This window comes from Salmo salar, chromosome ssa01 (genome assembly GCF_905237065.1).
Source record: "Salmo salar chromosome ssa01, Ssal_v3.1, whole genome shotgun sequence".
Taxonomy (NCBI): Eukaryota; Metazoa; Chordata; class Actinopteri; order Salmoniformes; family Salmonidae; genus Salmo; species Salmo salar.
In genome coordinates this window covers 167,686,757-167,708,206 of record NC_059442.1, presented here as the reverse complement: position 1 = coordinate 167,708,206, position 21,450 = coordinate 167,686,757, and the positions used below count along the sequence as shown (strand labels likewise).

At 43.8% G+C, this 21,450-nt stretch overlaps 1 protein-coding gene across 6 annotated transcripts in view; it reads right to left on the bottom strand.

The window, feature by feature from the left end:
• Positions 1-736: 736 nt before the first annotated feature.
• The window catches only part of LOC106572051 (protein Shroom3), a 174,888-nt gene continuing 154,174 nt past the window's right edge, over positions 737-21,450 (bottom strand). For 3 of the 6 annotated variants that reach the window (XM_014145854.2, XM_045693929.1, XM_014145863.2), the window contains 7 exons: positions 21,178-21,260; positions 20,246-20,528; positions 19,466-20,004; positions 18,884-19,291; positions 7,609-7,708; positions 6,585-6,869; positions 738-1,391 (listed from right to left, as the gene is read on the bottom strand). In XM_014145854.2, coding sequence (XP_014001329.2) covers positions 1,023-1,391; positions 6,585-6,869; positions 7,609-7,708; positions 18,884-19,291; positions 19,466-20,004; positions 20,246-20,528; positions 21,178-21,260 — 2,067 coding nt within the window. In that variant the 3' untranslated portion in view covers positions 738-1,022. The other 3 variants (XM_045693924.1, XM_014145873.2, XM_045693926.1) reach the window with 3 other exon arrangements.

Genomic DNA, 21,450 nt, shown 5'->3' with positions numbered 1-21,450 from the left:
TGTTGTATGTAGTGTCATTCACCAGTCATATAGTGTTGTATGTAGTGTCATTCACCAGTCATATAGTGTTGTATGTAGTAGTATTCACCAGTCATATAGTGTTGTATGTAGTGTCATTCACCAGTCATATAGTGTTGTATGTAGTGTCATTCACCAGTCATATAGTGTTGTATGTAGTGTCATTCACCAGTCATATAGTGTTGTATGTAGTGTCATTCACCAGTCATATAGTGTTGTATGTAGTGTCATTCACCAGTCATATAGTGTTGTATGTAGTGTCATTCACCAGTCATATAGTGTTGTATGTAGTGTCATTCACCAGTCATATAGTGTTGTATGTAGTTTCATTCACCAGTCATATAGTGTTGTATGTAGTGTCATTCACCAGTCATATAGTGTTGTATGTAGTGTCATGCACCAGTCATATAGTGTTGTATGTAGTGTCATTCACCAGTCATATAGTGTTGTATGTAGTGTCATTCACCAGTCATATAGTGTTGTATGTAGTGTCATTCACCAGTCATATAGTGTTGTATGTAGTGTCATTCACCAGTCATATAGTGTTGTATGTAGTGTCATTCACCAGTCATATAGTGTTGTATGTAGTGTCATTCACCAGTCATATAGTGTTGTATGTAGTGTCATTCACCAGTCATATAGTGTTGTATGTAGTGTCATTCACCAGTCATATAGTGTTGTATGTAGTGTCATTCACCAGTCATATAGTGTTGTATGTAGTGTCATTCACCAGTCATATAGTGTTGTATGTAGTGTCATTCACCAGTCATATAGTGTTTTATGTAGTGTCATGCACCAGTCATATAGTGTTGTATGTAGTGTCATTCACCAGTCATATAGTGTTGTATGTAGTGTCATTCACCAGTCATATAGTGTTGTATGTAGTAGTATTCACCAGTCATATAGTGTTGTATGTAGTAGTCTTCACCCATTGTACCAGAGACAGCTGCTGTATAGTGTTCCCTGGTAGTGACCAGGGCTGTTATTGTTGTGGTTTACAGGAGTCACAGTGATGTTACAGTGGTGGAGCGGACAGTACGGGTAGGACCAAGGTTAGGGCTGGGACCCCTGGGGCCTAACCCTGGGTTGGAGGAGCAGCAGAGCTGGGCCTGGTGGTCCCCAGGAGAGATACTCTCTATCAGCCTGTCGAGCTGCTCGTCCCCATGCTTGATGAGCTCGTCCAGGTGTCTCTGTCGTATCAGGAGGGCAGGTTTCATAGAGACGTAATACTGGTAGTCTCTTAGCTGCGGCCCGGTCAGGTACCCACTCAGGATGTCCAGTACCACACGCTCCCGTCGATCCAGATTCTCCTTCAGCTCCCTGGCATCCTCATGCTGACTACACAGCTGGTGGCGCTTCTGCTGTAAAGACTCCTGAGTTAACAGAGATATATAGATTAGTAAAGATTCCTGAGTTAACAGAGATATATAGATTAGTAAAGACATCCTGGTGCTTCTGCTGTAAAGACTCCTGAGTTAACAGAGATATATAGATTAGTAAAGATTCCTGAGTTAACAGAGATATATAGATTAGTAAAGACATCCTGGTGCTTCTGCTGTAAAGACTCCTGAGTTAACAGAGATATATAGATTATTAAAGATTCCTGAGTTAACAGAGATATATAGATTAGTAAAGACATCCTGGGGAGACAGAGGATTCATACTACACTGAACAGAAATATAAATGCAACATGTAAAGTGTTGGTCCCATGTTTCATGAGTTGAAATAAAAGATCACAGAAATGTTCCATACACACAAAAAGCTTATTTCTCTCAAATGTTGTGCACAAATTAGTTTACATCCCTGTTAGTGAACATTTCTGATTTGCCAACATAATCCATCAACCTGACAGGTGTGGCATATCAAGAAGCTGATTAAACAGCATGATCATTACACAGGTGCACCTTGTGCTGGGGACAATAAAAGGCCACGCTAAAATGTGCAGTTTTGTCTCACGACACAATACCACAGATGTCTCAAGTTTTGAGGGAGCGTGCAATTTACATGCTGACTGCAGGAATGTCCGCCAGAGCTGTTGCCAGATAATTGAATGTTCATTTCTCTACCATAAGCCGCCTCCAACATAGTTTTAGAGAACACGTGTAACCACGCCAACCCAGGACCTCCACACCGACTTCTTCACTTACGGGATCATCTGAGACCAGCCACCTAGACAGCTGATGAAACTGAGGAGTATTTCTGTCTGTAATAAAGACCTTTTGTGGGGAAAAACTAATTCTGACAGGCTGGGCCTGGCTGGGCCTGGCTCCCCAGTGGCTGGGACTGGATCCCCAGTGGGTGGGCCCAGGCCCATCCATGGCTGTGCCCGTGTCCATTCATGTTTATTTATTTTAATTGATTGATTCTCTTATATGAATTGTAACTCAGTAAAATCATTGATATTGTTGCATGTTGCGTTTATATTTTTGTTCTGTATATTACTGATAGAGGATTTATAGATTATTAAAGGCATCCTGGTGCAGAGACTCCTGGGGAGGATATGTGGCCTAGAGATTAGTGACTAAACTACATAGACAGACTGTAGTGGTGCACACAATTACCTGGTACCACCTAGCGAACAGAATCTGACATCTTTAGAAAAACATGAATTGTTATTAGTGAGATAGCTAGGACAATGCATTAGTGAGATAGCTAGGACACTGCAGTTGTGAGATAGCTAGGACACTGTATTAGTGAGATAGCTAGGACACTGCATTAGTGAGATAGCTAGGACACTGCATTAGTGAGATAGCTAGGACACTGCATTAGTGAGATAGCTAGGACACTGCATTAGTGAGATAGCTAGGACAGACATTTACATATCAACCATCTTCAGATGTATGTAGACAATAGTGGTAATAGGGTCCTCAGAGAGGAAGGGGCTAGCGAGAGGGACAACTGGGCTCAATCTCTGTCTTCTCCAGCAGGTGACGTTTTACAAGCGAGGAGTTTTTATACGGAAGTCAGTAGCTAGGTTTCCATCCAATTGGCAACATATTTTCATGTGAATATTCTAAAATATACATTAAATAAAATATGCACATTTTCCCACCAGTGTGTTTCCACCAAACTGACTTGTTGAGGATAGAAATCACAACGTGATGACGTAGCGCACAACAAAATGTATTTTTTTTGCTTAAGTTTTCATGTAACAAATCAGCATCTAGAGTTTCCATTGCATTTTCAACTCAACCAATCATTTTGTCATATATACTCCTGCCCCTGGCTTTCTATAAATTACAAAAAAAATAAGACAATTGTTATTTTGCTAGTTTGCTTAATATAAAGAATTTTAAATTATTTATATTTTTACTTTTACTTTTATACTTATAAACCAAATACTTTTCGACTTTTACTCAAGTAAGAATTTTACTAGGTGACTTTCACTTTTACTTGAGTCATTTTCTATCAAGGTATCTTTTACTCAAGTATGACGGCTGAGTACTTTTTTCCATCACTGCTAATGAGTCTACACGATGAGATTATTACGGGAGAAGAGCCCATAATATTTTGATTTGTCAAACGGCAGTAAAACATAATTTATCGTGTCACCAGAATCAGCCCCTCAATATTTATTGGAAAGGTGCGTCAAACTCATCATAAAAGGTGTCTACTTTGAATACTCTAAAATATATTTTGATTTGTTTAACACTTCTTTGGTTACTACATAATTCTATATGTGTTATTTCATAGTTTTGATGTCTTCACTATTATTCTACAATGTAGAAAATAGTAAAACAATTAAGGAAAAACCCTGGAATGAGTAGGTGTGTCCAAACTTTTCACTGGTACTGTATATTCCAAAATATTTAAAATGGGAAAAGATTGGGGTACCATAAACCATCAGGGTCTTCAGAGGCAGTATGGCTGATTTGGTTCAATTTATTTTATAACTTGAGATGGAGCTGAATTTGTCTATGATCTTCAGAGCTGTTAGGAAGGATTGAGATCCATCGTCTAGATGAAGTAAGTTATCATCGGCGTATAATGAAATGACGTGATCCATAGAATTGAGAGATATTGATGACTTTCTTTCGATTGTCGAATTGCCTGGGCCAAGGGCTCCATAGACAATAGAAATAGCAGAGGTGAAATGGGATCACCTTGCCTGCTACTACTAGTTATTCTGAACGGAACAGAGCAGGTATCGCCTGTTATTACTAAGGCTGAGGGATTGGCATATAGTATTTTAATCATATTAATGAAATTGGAGCCAAGTCCCAGAGATATGACCGTTCTAGTCTATCAAAAGCTTTTTCTACGTCGAGAGATAGACCTGCCCAAGGAGCTGTTTCTGAAGAAGCATGCAGCATATGTAACAGTAGACGGAGGTTAACTGAGGAGAATCGTTTTTTAACAAACCCGCTTTGGTCCAGCTGTACCAATTTGAGTAAGAAAGTTTAGAGATGACAGAATTTTAGAAAATAGTTCAATATATGTTTATCAAAGATAGAGGGCGATACTGAAAACAGTTGGTGGCGTCCTTCCCTTTTAGCCATTGCAAATGTCTGTGTTAATCATCTCAACTAGCAGTGGACCTAACTGGTTCCAACATTTTAAATAGACCTCAGGAGGAATGAATTTTGCGTATATTCATGTTATCCAATGCCCTTTTTAGTTCATGGAAAGAGATGTGGGCTCCCAGCAAACCCGGCTTCCTCAGTTGAGAGAAAAATAGTTCTTATATCTTTAAAAAAAATCACAATCTGGCTTGGTGTGGATTTACAATCAGAGGTGTACAATTCTTTATAGATACGAGAGAAATCCTTGGTTCAGATAGTAATTCACCTGATTCATATTCAATAGTTGTGTTTCTTGGAACATTGCCATATCAATATGGTTTCTTGCTAGGATATCGAGACAGCTGGAACGTTTAATAGACGAATTTAGGCCTTTCACATTCCAAGAGAGAATAGCTAGCTTTGCCATTGTATCACTTTATATCAGAGGTGTGCCTGTTATCACACTCGTATCTGCCCTCTCATTGGCTAGAATGGTCCCACCGGATCTTGCCTGCCGGCTGCCTTCCATTTTTGAAGACATTTATTTTCATTGTTAGAGCGGCCACTAAAGTATCTGGCCAATATAATGGATAATCTGTGGTAACCTAGACGCGACTCACATGATTTGGAGTAAAGTGTAGCCAGATCATTGAGCCAGACCCAGTGGGTTTCCGCTAGCTTCCATAGCCGCAAAGTCAGATTCCAGAGCCGCAAAGTAAAAATGTGCTTAAAAATAATAATTTAAGGTTAGGGTTAGGCATAAGGTTTACAGTGTGGATACATTTAGGGTTATGTTTAGGATTAAAATGACTTTTTAAAAAGATACATTGTAGAAATGTGCGGGGTTTAGTGATAATTCTGACTTTGTGACGACCAGACGAGTGATGGGGCGCATCGAGTATTCACTGCCATTGAACCATCTGCCGTTTGAAGACAGCTCATTTGAACGACTGGACTACCAGAACCAAACCGTTAAAGGTATATCTTTGCGAAAGGTAAACTGGAGTAGGTGAATTACTCTGGCTTTATCAAATACCTGGGTGGTGACTATTTGGTTGTAGCTACAGCTGTTTAAAATGCCAAAATTAGCTTTTGCATCTCCCTTCAGACGAGCCTTTTTCGCTGTGTACCGGAAGCCAATAGGCTACTTTCTGACTAGCTAACACCCATTTTGGTTGGACTTCATTGTGAGACTATGCTATTTTTCATATACATGCTGCTGTAATGTAAAGTGCAACCCATTTTTTAAGAAAACGGCTTCATTTTCCTCCATTTTGGAGTCTGTCAGTTGTCTGCTTTCAACTTTTGTATTCTCATCTGGAACATGGTATTAATTTAAAATTAACTTCTGCATGGTGTTTTTCCTCGTGGGGTTTATCAGCCCTCCGAACCCAGTTCTCTGTGTATAGAGCCCCATCTGGTGGACAAAAGCAGTACTGCACCAGCAGACTTGAAAGAGGACCGCTTATGAGTATAAATAGGACGTGAAAGAGGTTCTTTTGAGCTGGAAGCATAGTATCTATTGCTAAATGAAATGACATGTTAACTCTGTCATGTTCCTTCATTAAGGGAGAGTGGCCATGATACCATGATGTCATGTATCCTTAACACTCAGCAGCCAAGCAAAGGAGCCGGCCTCAGGCTGATAGATGGGACTAAAACAAAGGAGCCGGCCTCAGGCTGATAGATGGGACTAAAACAAAGGAGCCGGCCTCAGGCTGATAGATGGGACTAAAACAAAGGAGCCGGCCTCAGGCTGATAGATGGGACTAAAACAAAGGAGCCGGCCTCAGGCTGATAGATGGGACTAAAACAAAGACTCCTGAGATGTTATGAAGGTAACTTGCAGTGTTCGGCTTAGTCTAATTTCCTGCTCTGTGCTGCAGAGAGAGAAACATTCTTTACACAGCACTTCGATACAGCTACGACCGAAAGTGACTTTTTCATAGCAGGTTAGGAGAATTCGGTTAAGGTTAGGGAAAATGTTCTCCTAACCTGCTACAGAATATTACTTCCGGTCGTAGCTGAAAAGAGTGTGCCCCGTGCTGTAGTTGAATATCTCACCCTCTCCTCTGCGCTGTCCTCTGTCTCTTCCTCTCTGTCCAGGGCATAGAGAGCGTTATGGACCCGGGCCAGCCGGCCACACAGAGACATCAACAAGTTTACTATCTTATCCAGGTCCCCAATGAACATCCTGTACTTCTCCTTCTCATTGGGCTTACAGCGCTCCTGGACCAGGTTCTCCATGTGGCCCCCTAGGGCCCGGAACCGCCTCTGCTCCTCACCCAGAACCTCTCTCTCATCTCGGAGTGAGGCAACGCTAAGGGTCAGAGCCTGGAGTAGCTCCACCTAGTGGGTGGGAGGAGAGGAGAAGTTAGCACCGACAATGTATATGTATGTCTATTGTTAGCATAACAGTCTCTGAATGGTCTACCTCTCCTCTTTACCCAGAGATATGTACATCTCCTGAATGGTCTACCTCTCCTCTTTACCCAGAGATATGTACATCTCCTGAATGGTCTACCTCTCCTCTTTACCCAGAGATATGTACATCTCCTGAATGGTCTACCTCTCCTCTTTACCCAGAGATATGTACATCTCCTGAATGGTCTACCTCTCCTCTTTACCCAGAGATATGTACATCTCCTGAATGGTCTACCTCTCCTCTTTACCCAGAGATATGTACATCTCCTGAATGGTCTACCTCTCCTCTTTACCCAGAGATATGTACATCTCCTGAATGGTCTACCTCTCCTCTTTACCCAGAGATATGTACATCTCCTGAATGGTCTACCTCTCCTCTTTACCCAGAGATATGTACATCTCCTGAATGGTCTACCTCTCCTCTTTACCCAGAGATATGTACATCTCCTGAATGGTCTACCTCTCCTCTTTACCCAGAGATATGTACATCTCCTGAATGGTCTACCTCTCCTCTTTACCCAGAGATATGTACATCTCCTGAATGGTCTAATCATGAGGACCATAGGTTGGATGGTCATTTTTTTTGTCTTCAATTTTCCTTTTAATTGAGATGGATGTTATATCAGTTAATTTAAAGATGAATGTAAGGTATTAAAGTTCAGACCTTTTTCTGATTGAGGTCTGCCTCATCCAGATCTATTCCTCTTCCCCCCTCTGTTTTTTGCAGCAGACCAGGTCCTGTAGAACAGACGCCATCTTGACTTCTACAAAAAAAAGAGACAAGAATGTGAGTAATAGTTAGCATTACTACCACTTGAATACACTGAAACTCCCGACTGAAACTGACATATACAAGCAGTACGCGATAAACAGTACGCAATAAACAGTACGCGACAAGCAGTACGCAATAAACAGTACGCGACAAGCAGTACGCAATAAGCAGTATGCAATAAACAGTACGCGACAAGCAGTACGCAATAAGCAGTACGCAATAAGCAGTACGCAATAAGCAGTACGCAATAAGCAGTACGCAATAAACAGTACGCGACAAGCAGTACGCAACAAGCAGTACGCAATAAACAGTACGTGACAAGCAATGCGCCAATAAGCGATGCACGCAATAAGCAGTCCGCGACAAGCGGTACGCAATAAGCAGTACGCAATAAACAGTACGCCGACAAGCGATGCACGCAATAAGCAGTACGCAATAAGCAGTACGCAATAAGCAGTACGCAATAAGCAGTACGCAATAAACAGTACGCGACAAGCAGTACACAGCAAGCAGTACGCAATAAGCAGTACGCGACAAGCAGTACGCGACAAGCAGTACACAGCAAGCAGTACGCAACAAGCAGTACGCAACAAGCAGTACGCAACAAGCAGTACACAGTAAGCAACAAGCAGTACGCAGTAAGCAACAAGCAGTACACAGTAAGCAACAAGCAGTACGCAGTAAGCAACAAGCAGTACACAACAAGCAGTACACAGTAAGCAACAAGCAGTACGCAGTAAGCAACAAGCAGTACACAACAAGCAGTAAGCGACAAACAGTACACAACAAGCAGTAAGCAACAAGCAGTACACAGTAAGCAACAAGCAGTACACAGTAAGCAACAAGCAGTACACAGTAAGCAACAAGCAGTACACAACAAGCAGTAAGCGACAAACAGTACACAACAAGCAGTAAGCAACAAGCAGTACACAGTAAGCAACAAGCAGTACGCAGTAAGCAACAAGCAGTAAGCGACAAGCAGTAAGCAACAAGCAGTACACAGTAAGCAACAAGCAGTACGCAGTAAGCAACAAGCAGTAAGCGACAAGCAGTAAGCAACAAGCAGTACACAGTAAGCAACAAGCAGTACGCAGTAAGCAACAAGCAGTAAGCGACAAGCACTAAGCAACAAGCAGTAAGCAACACGCAGTAAGAAACAAGCAGTACACAGTAAGCAACAAGCAGTACACAACAAGCAGTAAGCGACAAACAGTACACAACAAGCAGTAAGCAACAAGCAGTACACAGTAAGCAACAAGCAGTACGCAGTAAGCAACAAGCAGTGAGCGACAAGCAGTAAGCAACAAGCAGTACACAGTAAGCAACAAGCAGTACGCAGTAAGCAACAAGCAGTAAGCGACAAGCAGTAAGCAACAAGCAGTACACAGTAAGCAACAAGCAGTACGCAGTAAGCAACAAGCAGTAAGCGACAAGCACTAAGCAACAAGCAGTAAGCAACACGCAGTAAGAAACAAGCAGTAAGCAATAAGCAGTACGCAACAAGCAGTAAGCAACAAGCAGTACGCAGTAAGCAACAAGCAGTACACAGTAAGCAACAAGCAGTACACAGTAAGCAACAAGCAGTACACAGTAAGCAACAAGCAGTACACAGTAAGCAACAAGCAGTACGCAGTAAGCAACAAGCAGTTAGCGACAAGCAGTAAGCAACAAGCAGTAAGCAACACGCAGTAAGAAACAAGCAGTAAGCAATAAGCAGTACGCAACAAGCAGTAAGCAACAAGCAGTACGCAGTAAGCAACAAGCAGTACACAGTAAGCAACAAGCAGTACACAGTAAGCAACAAGCAGTACACAGTAAGCAACAAGCAGTACACAGTAAGCAACAAGCAGTACACAGTAAGCAACAAGCAGTAAGCGACAAGCAGTACACAGTAAGCAACAAGCAGTAAGAAACAAGCAGTAAGAAACAAGCAGTAAGCAGTAAGCAGTACACAACAAGCAGTAAGCAATAAGCAGTACACAACAAGCAATAAGAAACAAGCTGTAAGCAATAAGCAGTACACAACAAGCAGTAAGCAATAAGCAGTACACAACAAGCAGTAAGAAACAAGCAGTAAGCAATAAGCAGTACACAACAAGCAGTAAGCAATAAGCAGTACACAGCAAGCAGTAAGCAACAAGCAGTATGCAACAAGCAGTAAGAAACAAGCAGTACGCAACAAGCAGTACGCAACAAGCAGTAAGAAACAAGCAGTAAGAAACAAGCAGTAAGAAACAAGCAGTAAGCAATAAGCAGTACACAACAAGCAGTACGCAACAAGCAGTACGCAACAAGCAGTACACAGCAAGCAACAAGCAGTACGCAGTAAGCAACAAGCAGTAAGCAACAAGCAGTAAGAAACAAGCAGTAAGCAACAAGCAGTACACAGTAAGCAACAAGCAGTAAGAAACAAGCAGTAAGCAACAAGCAGTAAGCAACAAGCAGTACACAGTAAGCAACAAGCAGTAAGCAACAAGCAGTACGCAACAAGCAGTACACAGTAAGCAACAAGCAGTAAGCAACAAGCAGTACACAGTAAGCAACAAGCAGTACACAGTAAGCAACAAGCAGTACGCAGTAAGCAACAAGCAGTACGCAGTAAGCAACAAGCAGTACGCAGTAAGCAACAAGCAGTACGCAGTAAGCAACAAGCAGTACACAGTAAGCAACAAGCAGTACACAGTAAGCAACAAGCAGTACACAGTAAGCAACAAGCAGTAAGCGACAAGCAGTAAGAAACAAGCAGTAAGAAACAAGCAGTAAGCAACAAGCAGTAAGCAACAAGCAGTACACAGTAAGCAACAAGCAGTAAGCGACAAGCAGTAAGAAACAAGCAGTAAGCAACAAGCAGTATGCAACAAGCAGTAAGAAACAAGCAGTACGCAACAAGCAGTACGCAACAAGCAGTAAGAAACAAGCAGTAAGAAACAAGCAGTAAGAAACAAGCAGTAAGCAATAAGCAGTACACAACAAGCAGTACGCAACAAGCAGTACGCAACAAGCAGTACACAGCAAGCAACAAGCAGTACGCAGTATGCAACAAGCAGTACGCAGTAAGCAACAAGCAGTAAGCAACAAGCAGTAAGAAACAAGCAGTAAGCAACAAGCAGTACACAGTAAGCAACAAGCAGTAAGAAACAAGCAGTAAGCAACAAGCAGTAAGCAACAAGCAGTACACAGTAAGCAACAAGCAGTAAGCAACAAGCAGTACGCAACAAGCAGTACACAGTAAGCAACAAGCAGTACGCAGTAAGCAACAAGCAGTACACAGTAAGCAACAAGCAGTACACAGTAAGCAACAAGCAGTACACAGTAAGCAACAAGCAGTACGCAGTAAGCAACAAGCAGTACGCAGTAAGCAACAAGCAGTACACAGTAAGCAACAAGCAGTACACAGTAAGCAACAAGCAGTACACAGTAAGCAACAAGCAGTAAGCGACAAGCAGTAAGAAACAAGCAGTAAGAAACAAGCAGTAAGCAACAAGCAGTAAGCAACAAGCAGTACACAGTAAGCAACAAGCAGTACACAGTAAGCAACAAGCAGTACACAGTAAGAAACAAGCAGTACACAGTAAGCAACAAGCAGTAAGAAACAAGCAGTAAGCAACAAGCAGTAAGCAACAAGCAGTACACAGTAAGCAACAAGCAGTACACAGTAAGCAACAAGCAGTACACAGTAAGCAACAAGCAGTACACAGTAAGAAACAAGCAGTACACAGTAAGCAACAAGCAGTAAGAAACAAGCAGTAAGCAACAAGCAGTAAGCAACAAGCAGTACACAGTAAGCAACAAGCAGTAAGCGACAAGCAGTACACAGTAAGAAACAAGCAGTAAGAAACAAGCAGTAAGAAACAAGCAGTAAGCAATAAGCAGTACGCAACAAGCAGTAAGCAACAAGCAGTATGCAACAAGCAGTAAGCAATAAGCAGTACACAGCAAGCAGTAAGCAACAAGCAGTATGCAACAAGCAGTAAGAAACAAGCAGTAAGCAATAAGCAGTAAGCAATAAGCAGTACACAACAAGCAGTATGCAACAAGCAGTAAGAAACAAGCAGTAAGCAATAAGCAGTAAGCAATAAGCAGTACACAGCAAGCAGTAAGCAACAAGCAGTAAGCAACAAGCAGTACACAGCAAGCAGTAAGAAACAAGCAGTAAGCAACAAGCAGTAAGAAACAAGCAGTAAGAAACAAGCAGTAAGCAACAAGCAGTATGCAACAAGCAGTACGCAACAAGCAGTACGCAACAAGCAGTAAGCAACAAGCAGTACGCAACAAGCAGTACACAGTAAGCAACAAGCAGTACACAGTAAGCAACAAGCAGTACGCAGTAAGCAACAAGCAGTACACAGTAAGCAGTACGCAACAAGCAGTACACAGTAAGCAACACGCAGTAAGAAACAAGCAGTAAGAAACAAGCAGTAAGAAACAAGCAGTACGCAACAAGCAGTAAGCAACAAGCAGTAAGCAACAAGCAGTACACAGTAAGCAACAAGCAGTAAGCAACAAGCAGTAAGCAATAAGCAGTAAGAAACAAGCAGTAAGCAACAAGCAGTACGCAATAATCAACCAGCAACAAGCAGCACGCAGAAGCAGCATGCAGTACTCAACAAGCAGGAAGCACTAGTCTGTTGAATAGTGTGTGAGATGCCAAAACAATTATTGTGGTATTCCAGGTGTGTGTGTTATTCAGTTGAAACTCACTCAAGCGCGTACATGCACGCATGCAGGTACACACACACACACACACACACACACACACACACACACACACACACACACACACACACACACACACACACACACACACACACACACACACACACACACACACACACACACACACACACACACACACACACACACACACCACCCTGCTATGAGGAATAAGCTCTGACTGGTCTGTCTTCATGACTGGCCTATTTTGCAGGACAGACACGGACAGGCAGAATAGAATGTTGTGAAAAAAAACAATATTCCACCGTAGAATGGGGTCACATGTAATCAACCTAATCCTCCTCAGAGAATAAGATGGTTGGAACTGTGACACCACACAATATAAAATAACTGTCCCCCTGAATCTGCTTTAATATAATACAGTTAATATTGAAACATGTTTTTTGATACAAGTTCACAACATGTCTTCCATACATTCATTATCCTAAAACCCAACAGAGAATGTCAAGAATATCATTGTGCATATGTTTCTTTGTAAACAATAATTGCCTTTCTAGGCCAAATAATAATAGTAGTATTGTATTTAATACATTTATAGAATAGGATCTGAGACTTCTTTACAACAGAAAAAGGAAGGACATTTTGTTCTTCGACCTTCAATATTAAACCATTTCAGTAGAGGGCAGTGTTGCCACTCTTTAACCAAGCCAGACTCACTGTATGTTACATATCTCAGTAGAGGGCAGTGTTGCCACTCTTTAACCAAGCCAGACTCACTGTATGTTACATATCTCAGTAGAGGGCAGTGTTGCCACTCTTTAACCAAGCCAGACTCACTGTATGTTACATATCTCAGTAGAGGGCAGTGTTGCCACTCTTTAACCAAGCCAGACTCACTGTATGTTACATATCTCAGTAGAGGGCAGTGTTGCCACTCTTTAACCAAGCCAGACTCACTGTATGTTACATGTCTCAGTAGAGGGCAGTGTTGCCACTCTTTAACCAAGCCAGACTCACTGTATGTTACATATCTCAGTAGAGGGCAGTGTTGCCACTCTTTAACCAAGCCAGACTCACTGTATGTTACATATCTCAGTAGAGGGCAGTGTTGCCACTCTTTAACCAAGCCAGACTCACTGTATGTTACATATCTCAGTAGAGGGCAGTGTTGCCACTCTTTAACCAAGCCAGACTCACTGTACGTTACATATCTCAGTAGAGGGCAGTGTTGCCACTCTTTAACCAAGCCAGACTCACTGTATGTTACATATCTCAGTAGAGGGCAGTGTTGCCACTCTTTAACCAAGCCAGACTCACTGTATGTTACATATCTCAGTAGAGGGCAGTGTTGCCACTCTTTAACCAAGCCAGACTCACTGTATGTTACATATCTCAGTAGAGGGCAGTGTTGCCACTCTTTAACCAAGCCAGACTCACTGTATGTTACATATCTCAGTAGAGGGCAGTGTTGCCACTCTTTAACCAAGCCAGACTCACTGTATGTTACATATCTCAGTAGAGGGCAGTGTTGCCACTCTTTAACCAAGCCAGACTCACTGTATGTTACATATCTCAGAAGAGGGCAGTGTTGCCACTCTTTAACCAAGCCAGACTCACTGTACCTTACATATCTCAGTAGAGGGCAAGTGGTGTTCAGCTTCCACAGACCCAGTGTCCGTATGACATGATCTGAAACATCGTCTGACTCCAACATGGGGACAGAGTTCTACACTACAGACAGTATATCAGCAGCTCTCAGCAGTTCTCAGGCCTTGAAAATCGTGTGAGATATGATATCCTTTCCCTTGTTCATGACCAGAGTATTGTGGGGGTGATAGCCCCTATAATATATAGGCATTGATTGAAGCTCAATGGTAAATTAAAATCTCTGACACCAATCTTGATGAAAATGTGCAAATCAACTTGGAGGAACACACTCCTCCCTCCCGCCTCTTGTCATGAGCCGTCCGTCCGTTACTGAGAACCAAAGTTGATATTATCATTTTTCTTAAGAGTGTTTTACACTTATCTAATGACTTTCTGTTTCTCGGCGGGTGTTTCTCGGCGGGTGTTTCTCGGCGGGTGTTTCTCGGCGGGTGTTTCTCGGCGGGTGTTTCTCGGCAGGTGTTTCTCAGCAGTATTTGTATCAGAAGTTACCAAAATTACTCTTGACAATCCACAGGGTTGTTTTTTTCTGTTTAATCTCAGTGCTACCACACCTGATTCTACTACTGTTCATCAAGGCCTCAGCTGTTCATTAAGACCTCAGCTGTTCATCAAGACCTCAGCTGTTCATTAAGACCTCAGCTGTTCATCAAGGCCTCAGCTGTTTATCAAGACCTCAGCAGTTCATTAATACCTCAGCTGTTCATTAAGACCTCAGCTGTTCATCAAGGCCTCAGCTGTTCATCAAGGCCTCAGCTGTTCATCAAGGCCTCAGCTGTTTATCAAGGCCTCAGCTGCTTATCAAGGCCTCAGCTGCTCATCAAGGCCTCAGCTGTTCATTAAGACCTCAGCTGTTCATTAAGGCCTCAGCTGTTCATTAAGACCTCAGCTGTTCATTAAGACCTCAGCTGTTCATTAAGACCTCAGCTGTTCATCAAGGCCTCAGCTGTTCATTAAGGCCTCAGCTGTTCATTAAGACCTCAGCTGTTCATTAAGAGCTGTTCATCAAGAGCTGTTCATCAAGGCCTCAGCTGTTCATCAAGGCCTCAGCTGTTCATTAAGGCCAAGGCTGTTCATTAAGACCTCAGCTGTTCATCAAGGCCTCAGCTGTTCATCAAGGCCTCAGCTGTTCATCAAGACCTCAGCTGTTCATCAAGGCCTCAGCTGTTCATCAAGACCTCAGCTGTTCATCAAGACCTCAGCTGTTCATCAAGGCCTCAGCTGTTCATCAAGGCCTCAGCTGTTCATCAAGGCCTCAGCTGTTCACCAAGGCCTCAGCTGTTCATCAAGACCTCAGCTGTTCATCAAGACCTCAGCTGTTCATCAAGACCTCAGCTGTTCATTAAGACCTCAGGTGTTCAAGACCATGAATAGTAGAATCAGGTGTGGTAGAACTGGGCTTGAACAGAAAAGGCCTGTATAAACCTGTAGCTTGTCAAGAGCAATTGTGGCCATCACTGAATTGTATTTATAAAGTTGTCTATATCTGATGAATGTACATTTGGTTGTAAATGTTATATTTAGTGATAACTCACCTTTTCTTTACAGGTAATGTAGTACTAGACCTTCTTCAGTAAACTTTAAGGTACATTTTCATGTGAATAGTTAAAGGGTACATGTTGATTATTTGTGTATTTTCCAGGAGCTTGCTCGATTGTCTTAAGAGAGATCTGGGAAAAAGTTTCCAGTTTACTCCATATTGGCTTAAAATGGGTTTCTGTGTTTTCCTTTCCCAATCAGCTGTTAATATTAAATAAATACTAACAACTACATTATTTCTGTTGCCATTTCACATTATTGTTTACTTTTACTTAACTTGTATTTCTGTATTATAATGTTGTGTAATAATGTTCCATAATCACCTTCCGGTGTTAAAAAAAAACATGGAAATTAAAAATAAATGAAGTTTTAAGGCATTGGTCTGAAGCCGATAAAAAAGGAAATTCACATGAGCACCACAATGCCTACTGCACCCATGCTCTACCAAGGTTTTCCAGCACACAGCACACAGCTTTACTACAGTAGCTATGTTAGTATTGTACTTCAGACTATACTGAACAAAAATATAAACGCAACATGTAAAGTGTTGGTCCCATGTTTCCTGAGCTGAAATAAAAGATAACAGAAATGTTCCAAAGCTTATTTCTCTAAAATCTGGTGCACAAATTAGTTTACATCCTTGTTAGTGAGCGTTTTTGCTTTGCCAAGATAATGCATCCACCTGACAAGTGTGGCATATCAAGAAGCCCATTAAACAGCATGATCATTACACAGGTGCACCTCGTGCTGGGGACAATAAAAGGCCACTCCAAAATGTGCAGTTTTGTCACACAACACAATGCCACAGATGTCTCAAGTTTTGAGGGAGCATTCAACTGGCATGCTGACTCCAGCAATGTCCACCAGAGCTGTTGCCAGATAATTGAATGTCCATTTCTCTACCTTAAGCCACCTCCAACATCGTTTTAGAGAATTTTGAAGTACGTCCAATCGGCCTCACACACACAGACCACGTGTAACCACGCCAGCTCATGACCTCCACATCCGTCAACGTAGTGAACAGAGTGCTCCATGGTGGTGGGGTTATGGTATGGGGCAGGCATAAGCTACAGACAACGAACACAATTGCATTTTATCGATGGCAATTTCAATGCTCAGAGATACCGTGACGAGATCCTGAGGCCCATTGTCATGCCATTCATCTGCCGACATCACCTCATGTTTCAGCATGATAATGGACGGCCCCATGTCTCAAGGATCTGTACACAATTCCTGGAAACTGAAAATGTCCAAGTTCTTCCATGGCCTGCATATTCACCCCATTGAGCATGTTTGGGATGCCCTGGATTGACGTGTATGACAGCGTGTTCCAGTTCCCGCCAATATCCAGCAACTTCACACAGCCGTTGAAGAGAAGTGGGACAGCATTCCACAATTTATTTTTATTTTGTGAAGAATCCAATACTTTAACTTGTATGTGGTATAAATCACATTATTGTGGAAGCACCTCCTCTATGAGCATGAATGAGGCTGTTTGAGAAGGTTTGACCCCTAAACAACCTGTATACACATAATCTGAAGTACAATACCAACATAACTACTGTAGTAGGTCAAAGCTGTGGGATGGAAAACCTTGGTAGAGCATGGGTGCAGTAGGCATTGTGGTGCTGTAAAACCATGGTAGAGCATGGGGTGGAGTAGGCATTGTGGTGCTATAAAACCTTGGTAGAGCATGGGGTGCAGTAGGCATTGTGGTGCTGTATAACCTTGGTAGAACATGGGTGGAGTAGGCATTGTGGTGCTGTATAACCTTGGTAAAGCATGGGTGGAGTAGGCATTGTGGTGCTGTAAAACCTTGGTAGAGCATGGGTGGAGTAGGCATTGTGGTGCTGTATAACCTTGGTAGAGCATGGGTGGAGTAGGCATTGTGGTGCTGTATAACCTTGGTAGTGCATGGGTGGAGTAGGCATTGTGGTGCTGTATAACCTTGGTAGAGCATGGGTGGAGTAGGCATTGTGGTGCTGTATAACCTTGGTAGAGCATGGGTGGAGTAGGCATTGTGGTGCTGTATAACCTTGGTAGAGCATGGGTGGAGTAGGCATTGTGGTGCTGTATAACCTTGGTAGAGCATGGGTGGAGTAGGCATTGTGGTGCTGTAAAACCTTGGTAGAGCATCGGTGGAGTAGGCATTGTGGTGCTGTATAACCTTGGTAGAGCATGGGTACAGTAGGCATTGTGGTGCTGTATAACCTTGGTAGAGCATGGGTTCAGTAGGCATTGTGGTGCTGTATAACCTTGGTAGAGCATGGGTGGAGTAGGCATTGTGGTGCTGTATAACCTTGGTAGAGCGTGGGTGGAGTAGGCATTGTGGTCCTGTATAACCTTGGTAGAGCATGGGTGCAGTAGGCATTGTGGTGCTGTATAACCTTGGTAGAGCATGGGTGCAGTAGGCATTGTGGTGCTGTATAACCTTGGTAGAGCATGGGTGCAGTAGGCATTGTGGTGCTGTAAAACCTTGGTAGAGCATGGGTGGAGTAGGCATTGTGGTGCTGTATAACCTTGGTAGAGCATGGGTGGAGTAGGCATTGTGGTGCTGTAAAACCTTGGTAGAGCATCGGTGGAGTAGGCATTGTGGTGCTGTATAACCTTGGTAGAGCATGGGTACAGTAGGCATTGTGGTGCTGTATAACCTTGGTAGAGCATGGGTACAGTAGGCATTGTGGTGCTGTATAACCTTGGTAGAGCATGGGTACAGTAGGCATTGTGGTGCTGTATAACCTTGGTAGAGCATGGGTGCAGTAGGCATTGTGGTGCTCATGTGAATTTCCTTTTTTTTTCAGCTTCAGACCAATGCCTATACTCACTTAAAACGTTGTTTTTTTTGTTTTGAATAGTATCCTCACATCACGTAAAAACACCAGCCTAAAGGAAACTTGCTTATTAGTTTGCTGCTCTTACTGCATGTAATCTAATTCCACAATTTACACTAATGATCTGCTCTGAAACCTAAGAGTTGTTTTGTGACGTCAAGCAATAAACTGAGCCATAACGTAATTAGACTCAACAAAGGCCCTTGGTTATAGCATAGCTGTTGTTAATGAACCCTGATCATATAGTCTAGCCTATCATTAAGTTACATAACAGGAATAAAACACACACACACACACACACACACACACACACACACACACACACACACACACACACACACACACACACACACACACACACACACACACACACAGAGTCCCTCTGGATAACCAGACCTCACCCCACCTCTCACCTCCTCCCCTCCCGTCCCCTCTTCCCTTGTCTCCTCCCCTCCTACCTGTCCTCCAGCCAGGTGCTGCTCCTACGGCGTTGCCACGGCAACCTCCCTCCCACCGCGGGAAAGATCTCTTCCATCAGGTCCATGGTGCTGGTCCGTCCGCCCCCGGGCCAGGTGTCCAGCATCGGGCTCAGGGTCTTATCCCCCCGGGACACCAGCTGTCTGACCAGGGCTTCCACCTTCAGCTCCCCAGCAGACCTCTCCCTCCTGGCCAGGAGATGGTACTCTAGCCCCAGGCTTTCCTTACCGCTAGGCCCCTGCTGGGGATCTGGGATACTGCTGCTGGGGTCGATGAGGGTGTGGTGGGTCGGAGTCTCAGGCTGGGAGATAGAGGGGGGGACTGTCTGAGGGGAAAGGGAGGAGATAGATGGTCTTCTCTCTGGACACACAGCCTCCAGGAACTCACAGCTGTATGGATAGAAACAGACGGTACACATGGCAGTAATGATGAGGGGACAATTTTCTAAAAGATTGAACATTTCAACATTGTTGTATTATATCAGGTGTTGTCTCTTTGTCTAGTGGAAAAAACCTTTGTTATATCGTGCAGTAGTAATGTGTGGCGGTGACAGCATGGTGTACCTGTTAAAGTGCTGCAGCTCAGGACGATGCTCCTCTCTGTCCGGGGGTGAGGAGGAGGAGGGGAGGAGGAGAAGGGGAGGAGGAGGAGGGAAGTCCTCTGTGATGTCCGTCTCCCTGATGGGAAGCGGGGGAGGAGGAGGGGAGGGAGGGGCCAGCTCCTGGAGGAACACCTCGTCATAGTCCTGTAAGGAGACTATTGGAGGGACTACCTGTGGGGTCGGGGTCTCCTGCAGGTTGGACTCTGAGATGCGGAGGGAGAGCAGGGGGTGTGGTCTGGGACATGTTTCAGGTTGGACCAGGGGAAGGATGTTCTTTGGTACGGTAGCTGGACTGTCTATGGGGAAGTCTTTCAGGGTCTCTTCTGAGGTGCTGGTGTCTGATGAGCCCAGTCTGGTCCTGGTCTGCAGACCCTGGTTCTGGCCCTGATTTGCTGTGGGGCGCCGCCTGGTCTCTGGGGACACGGCTCTGGGAGCGTCAACCTGCAACAGGCAGGGGAAGGCGATGGCATCCAGGTTTCCCTGGTTTAACCTCTCGCTGACCTGAATGAATTCATGAATACTTCATTGTCCCTGAGGGAAATGTGTCTGGTAACAACACAAGCCTTCCTGACATCTAGAATACATCACAAGCCAAACTCTATCTTGTCCAGGGCATTACTGTCAAAGAGAATGTGTTCTCAATTACTTACCTGGTTAAATAAAGGCAACACAAAAACTTTGATACAGAATGCATCACAGGACATTCAGCCGGACAGACAGCCAGACAGACAGATAGACATACCTGCCAGTCAAGGCTAGTGCTGGAGCTGGTGCCTGGGGAGGAGAAGGGGCAGGGGAGACCTACAGAGGCAGCCAGGCTGAAGGCACTAAGGGCCCGCTGGCGGTCGGGGTTCCTCTGCCTCTCTCTCCTCATCACAGGGGTGTTGCTTTGGGAAGGACCCTGATTCAGCAGGTAGTGGGAGGCCACGTCCTGGGACTGGGAGGCCACGTCCTGGGACTGGGAGGCCACGTCCTGGGACTGGGAGGCTGAGACGGGACGCTTTGAACGCTGCTTGTCCATGGACCTGAAAGAAAGAAACACACACACAAACAAGACTGTTGAGTGTATGAGCTCCTACCCTTCTTTACAATCACATCCGTCCCTGGCATGCCATTTTTCATCCATGTTTGCCGGGGTTTTCCTTCTAAATGCCAGGAATTCTGCACCAACCAGGACAATCCTGCTCTAAAATAGCAGCGAACAGAACAGTAGAACACTGACCAAGTAAGGCACTGACCCGGGGCCATTACCTTAAAAAGTCTGCTGCATGTTTAAAAAAAAAAAAAACATTTCTCAGTTCCCATCATCAACGTCGTTCTTTCAGAGGAAAAATGTGAGAGATCATCAGAAACTATGGGATGACTAAAGTGGAAAACACTTTGGCCTTAACTACTAAGACAAGTATGTGAGGAGTTTTGCTGGTTATTTCCCCGTTTGTATACATAACGAATCTGACAGACACACAGAGTCCCAAATGTACATTTGTTTACATTTTAGTCATTTAGCAGACGCTCTTATCCAGAGCCACTTTTTTTCCTATGTAGTGCAGTACTTTTCACCAGAGTTCTATGGGCCCTGAGCTCTATGGCTCCTGGTCATAAGGAGTGCACTATATAGGGAATAGGGTTCCATTTGGGGTGTACCGAGAAGGTTCTGTCTCTATGGAAACAAACCTATTGTTGTCATTGTGTGTGAACAGCTGGGGTTCATTAGAGAAGTCCGGAAACATCCTCAGATCTCCTCCTGTCTTGAAGTCCTGAAAGGAGAGAGAGGGATGGAGAGAGAAAGAGAGAGGGCGGAGGTAGAGATGGAGAGAGAGCGATGGGGGTGTGGGGGGTGGGTAGAGAGAGAGAGAGAGAGAGAGGGAGGGAGAGAGAGGGAGGGAGAGAGAGAGCAAGGGAGAGAGGGGGAGAGAGAGAAAATGAGAGCGAGGGAGAGAGAGAGAG